Raw genomic sequence first — 4,274 nt, forward strand, 5'->3', positions numbered from 1 at the left:
AGGGAATTGAGTCTGTGCTCACCAGGGAATTGGTGGGAGGAAGAAGTCAGGGGGAAATCTGTGTGTGTTAGATTTACTAGCCTGACTTTGCATTCCCTCTGGGTGATGGGGGAAGAGAGATTAGCTCTCGGTACTTCTGTTTTCCAAGGCTGGAAACGGGGAGGGTGGAATCCCTCTGTTTAGGTTCACGGAGCTTGCTTCTGTCTCTCTCTCCAGGAACACCTGGAGGGGGGAAGGGAAAAGGTTTATTTCCCTTTGTTGTGAGACTCAAGGGATTTGGGTCTTGGGGTCCCCAGGGAAGGTTTGGGGGGACCAGAGTGCCCCAAAACACTCTAATTTTTTGGGTGGTGGCAGCTTTACCAGGTCCAAGCTGGTAACTAAGCTTGGAGGTTTTCATGCTAACCCCCATATTTTGGACGCTAAGGTCCAAATCTGGAACTAGGTTATGATATGGTGTGCAGTGGTGAGATAGATGGAAACCAGAAGCCAGTAGGAATATTATATTTTTCTTTTCTCTGCTAGGGGCTTTTAAGCAGAGAGAAACAGTTTGGTTTTAAAAGGAACCAGAGAGAATTTTTTTTTCTGCTCTCTCTGGCAGTTTTTGGCTTGCATATTAAGCAAGGAACCATTAAGCTGTGACAAACAGGTCTTTTGTCAGACAATAGCACTCCCATTAGGGGGCAATTACCAGCACTATACACATGCAAATAAAGTGGTTTTTCTGGTTTACTTTACATTGAAAAGATTAGCTAGAGGAAGAAAGGGAAAAAGGCACTGTTGCTAGGCAGACTCCAGGAGGCAACAGAGAACCTGCAGTTCAGAAGATAAACACTGGAGGGCACCCCAACACAAGAAAACAGGAACCATGACTTCCAAGGAAAAAAGGGGGGCAGAAGAACAAATCAAAGAAGCTGAACACAGGCAACAACTGGAAAAAAGACAAAAAGAGGTGGAGCTGAAAGAAAAGGAAGAAAGCATCAAACTGGCAGCCTACAAAAGAGAACAAGCAGCCAAAGAGGCAGCCCACAAAAGAAAACTAGAAGAAGAAGAGGTGGCCCACCGACATAAACAAGAAGAAGAAGAGGTGGCACACAGAAGGAAACAAGAAGAAGAAGACATGGCCCACCACCGAGAAATGGAAAAACAACAAAAAGAAAGTGAAGAGAAGGAAAAACAGAGAAAACATGAACTGGACTTAACGCAAGCTGGGCTGCATGCGCCAGCCAATCCTAACAACCCTTCGCCAATTATGGTTCCACAGCACAGGAAATTTCCCACCTACAAGGCAGGTGATGACACCAAGGCCTTCTTGGAAAATTTTGAAAGAGCCTGTCTTGGGTACAGCATCCCTGAAGACCAGTACATGGTAGAATTGAGGCCACAGCTCAGTGGACCTTTAGCAGAGGTGGCAGCTGAAATGCCTAAGCAGCAAATGAATGACTATAAACTTTTTCAAACCAAGGCCATATACAGAATGGGGATAACCCCGGATCATGCCCGTCGGCGTTTCAGAACCCAAAAGTGGAAACCAGATGTGTCATTTCCCAAACACACCTACTACATTGGGAAAAATTATGAGGCCTGGATATCAGGACACAATGTTAAATCCTTGGAAGAACTGCACCTCCTCATACAAATGGAGCAGGTCTTGGATGGTGTTCCTGAGGACATAACACGGTACATACAAGATGGAAAACCTAAAAATCTTGCTGAGGCGGGGGAGATTGGAGCCAGATGGATGGAAGTGGCAGAAAGCAAGAAAGCTACTGTCAAGGGGAACGAATACCCCAGAGGGCACACCGACCATAAACCCTACAACCGAGGATAGCCAAAGACCCCACATACAACCCAAGTAAAGCCACAGACGTCCTATTCTTCCACCTCACCAGTCTCCAGTAACTCACCTCTACCCAGTGACCCATCAGATGGAAGATGCTTTAAGTGTAATGAACTGGGACATATCAAGGCCAACTGTCCAAAGAACGCCATCCGAGTGCAGTTCATTACACCACCATCACCCAAAAGATCCCCAGGCCCAGATGCCTCTCAAATACCCTTGGAGCAGAGGGAAAATTTGAGAGTGGGCGGAAAGAAGGTTACTGCGTGGAGAGACACGGGGGCACAAGTGTCAGCTATCCACCAATCCTTCGTAGACCCCAAATTCATCAACCCAAAGGCCCAAGTGACAATTTACCCCTTCATGTCACAAACTGTAGACTTGCCTACAGCTGAACTGCCTGTCCAGTACAAAGGCTGGTCAGGAATGTGGACTTTTGCAGTCTATGACAATTATCCTATCCCCATGCTACTGGGGGAAGACTTGGCCAACCAGGTGAAGCGGGCCAAGAGAGTGGGAATGGTTACACGCAGCCAAACCAGACAAGCTTCCAAACCCATTCCTGTTCCTGAACCGTCCACAGACGCCCCATCTGTGTTACCAGAGACCCAGACAGAGGTAGTGGACCCGGATTCCATGCCAACCACTGAAACAGCCACAGCGCCTCCAGTCCCAGGCCCAGAACTGGAACAGCAACCAGCACCAGCAAGTGCAACCACATCTTCAAACTCAACGCCAGAGGGCGCCAGCGAGCCAGAACTGGCAGAAGCAACAGACAGCCATACCCAAAAGGCTCAGCCAGAGCCTGAAATACCCTCAGGTGCACCAGCGGAGAGCGGTTCACCAGCAACAGAAACAACCCCATCACCTACATTGCTTCCAGAGGGACCAAGCCCAAGTCCACAGTCTGAGGAAGAACTGGTGACCCCAGCCTCAAGGGAACAGTTCCAGACTGAGCAGGAAGCAGATGACCGCCTTCAGAAAGCTTGGGCGGCGGCACGGAGCACCCCACCGCCTCTCAGCTCTTCTAATTGATCCCGGTTTGTTATAGACCAAGGACTTTTATACAAAGAGATTCTTTCTGGTGGACACCGGGAAGAATGGCAGCCGCAAAAACAGTTGGTGGTTCCAACTAAGTACCGGGGGAAGCGCTTAAGCTTAGCCCATGATCACCCCAGTGGCCATGCTGGGGTGAACAGAACCAAGGACCGGTTAGGGAAGTCCTTCCACTGGGAGGGGATGGGCAAGGACGTTGCCAAGTATGTCCGGTCTTGTGAGGTATGCCAAAGAGTGGGAAAGCCTCAAGACCAGGTCAAGGCCCCTCTCCAGCCACTCCCCATAATTGAGGTCCCACTTCAGCGAGTAGCTGTGGATATTCTGGGTCCTTTCCCAAAAAAGACGCCCAGAGGAAAGCAGTACGTACTGACTTTCGTGGACTTTGCTACCCGATGGCCGGAAGCTGTAGCTCTAGGCAACACCAGGGCTTACACTGTGTGCCTGGCCCTAACAGACATTTTTGCCAGGGTAGGTTGGCCCTCCGACATCCTTACTGATTCAGGATCTAATTTTCTGGCAGGGACCATGGAAAAACTGTGGGAAACGCATGGGGTGAACCACTTGGTTGCCACCCCGTACCACCATCAAACCAATGGCCTGGTGGAAAGGTTTAATGGAACTTTGGAGGCCATGATATGTAAATTTGTCAATGAACACTCCAATAATTGGGACCTAGTGTTGCAGCAGTTGCTGTTTGCCTACAGGGCTGTACCACATCCCAGTTTAGGGTTTTCACCGTTTGAACTTGTGTATGGTCACGAGGTTAAGGGGCCATTACAGTTGGTGAAGCAGCAATGGGAGGGGTTTACACCTTCTCCAGGAACTAACATTCTGGACTTTGTAAGCAACCTACAAAGCACCCTCCGACACTCCTTATCCCTTGCTAAAGAGAACCTAAAGGATGCTCAGAAAGAGCAAAAGGCCTGGTATGACAGACATGCCACAGAACGTTCCTTCAAGGTAGGAGACCAGGTTATGGTCTTGAAGGCTCAACAGGCCCATAAAATGGAAGCATCATGGGAAGGGCCATTCACGGTCCAAGAGCGCCTGGGAACTGTGAACTACCTCATAGCATTTCCCAATTCCTCACTAAAGCCCAGAGTGTACCATGTTAATTCTCTCAAGCCTTTCTATTCCAGAGACTTACAAGTTTGTCAGTTTACAGTCCAAGGAGATGATGCTGAGTGGCCTGACTGTGTCTACTACGACGGGAAAAAAGACGGTGGCGTGGAAGAGGTGAACCTCTCAACCACCCTGGAACGTCTGCAGCGGCGACAAATCAAGGAGCTGTGCACTAGCTACGCCCCATTGTTCTCAGCCACTCCAGGACGGACTGACCGGGCATACCACTCCATTGACACAGGTAATGCTCACCCCATTA

At 49.3% G+C, this 4,274-nt stretch overlaps 1 protein-coding gene across 1 annotated transcript; it reads left to right on the forward strand.

Annotated features, from left to right (window-relative positions):
- The first annotated feature begins 737 nt into the window (after nt 1-737).
- Nucleotides 738-2,378, forward strand: LOC127045267 (uncharacterized). The gene is made up of 2 exons (XM_050941206.1): nt 738-1,051; nt 1,085-2,378. The coding sequence occupies exons 1-2, from the start codon at nt 866-868 to the stop codon at nt 1,826-1,828; spliced, it is 930 nt and encodes a 309-aa protein (XP_050797163.1). The 5' UTR covers nt 738-865; the 3' UTR covers nt 1,829-2,378.
- Nucleotides 2,379-4,274: the final 1,896 nt, after the last annotated feature.

Source organism: Gopherus flavomarginatus, chromosome 2 (assembly GCF_025201925.1).
Source record: "Gopherus flavomarginatus isolate rGopFla2 chromosome 2, rGopFla2.mat.asm, whole genome shotgun sequence".
Taxonomy (NCBI): Eukaryota; Metazoa; Chordata; order Testudines; family Testudinidae; genus Gopherus; species Gopherus flavomarginatus.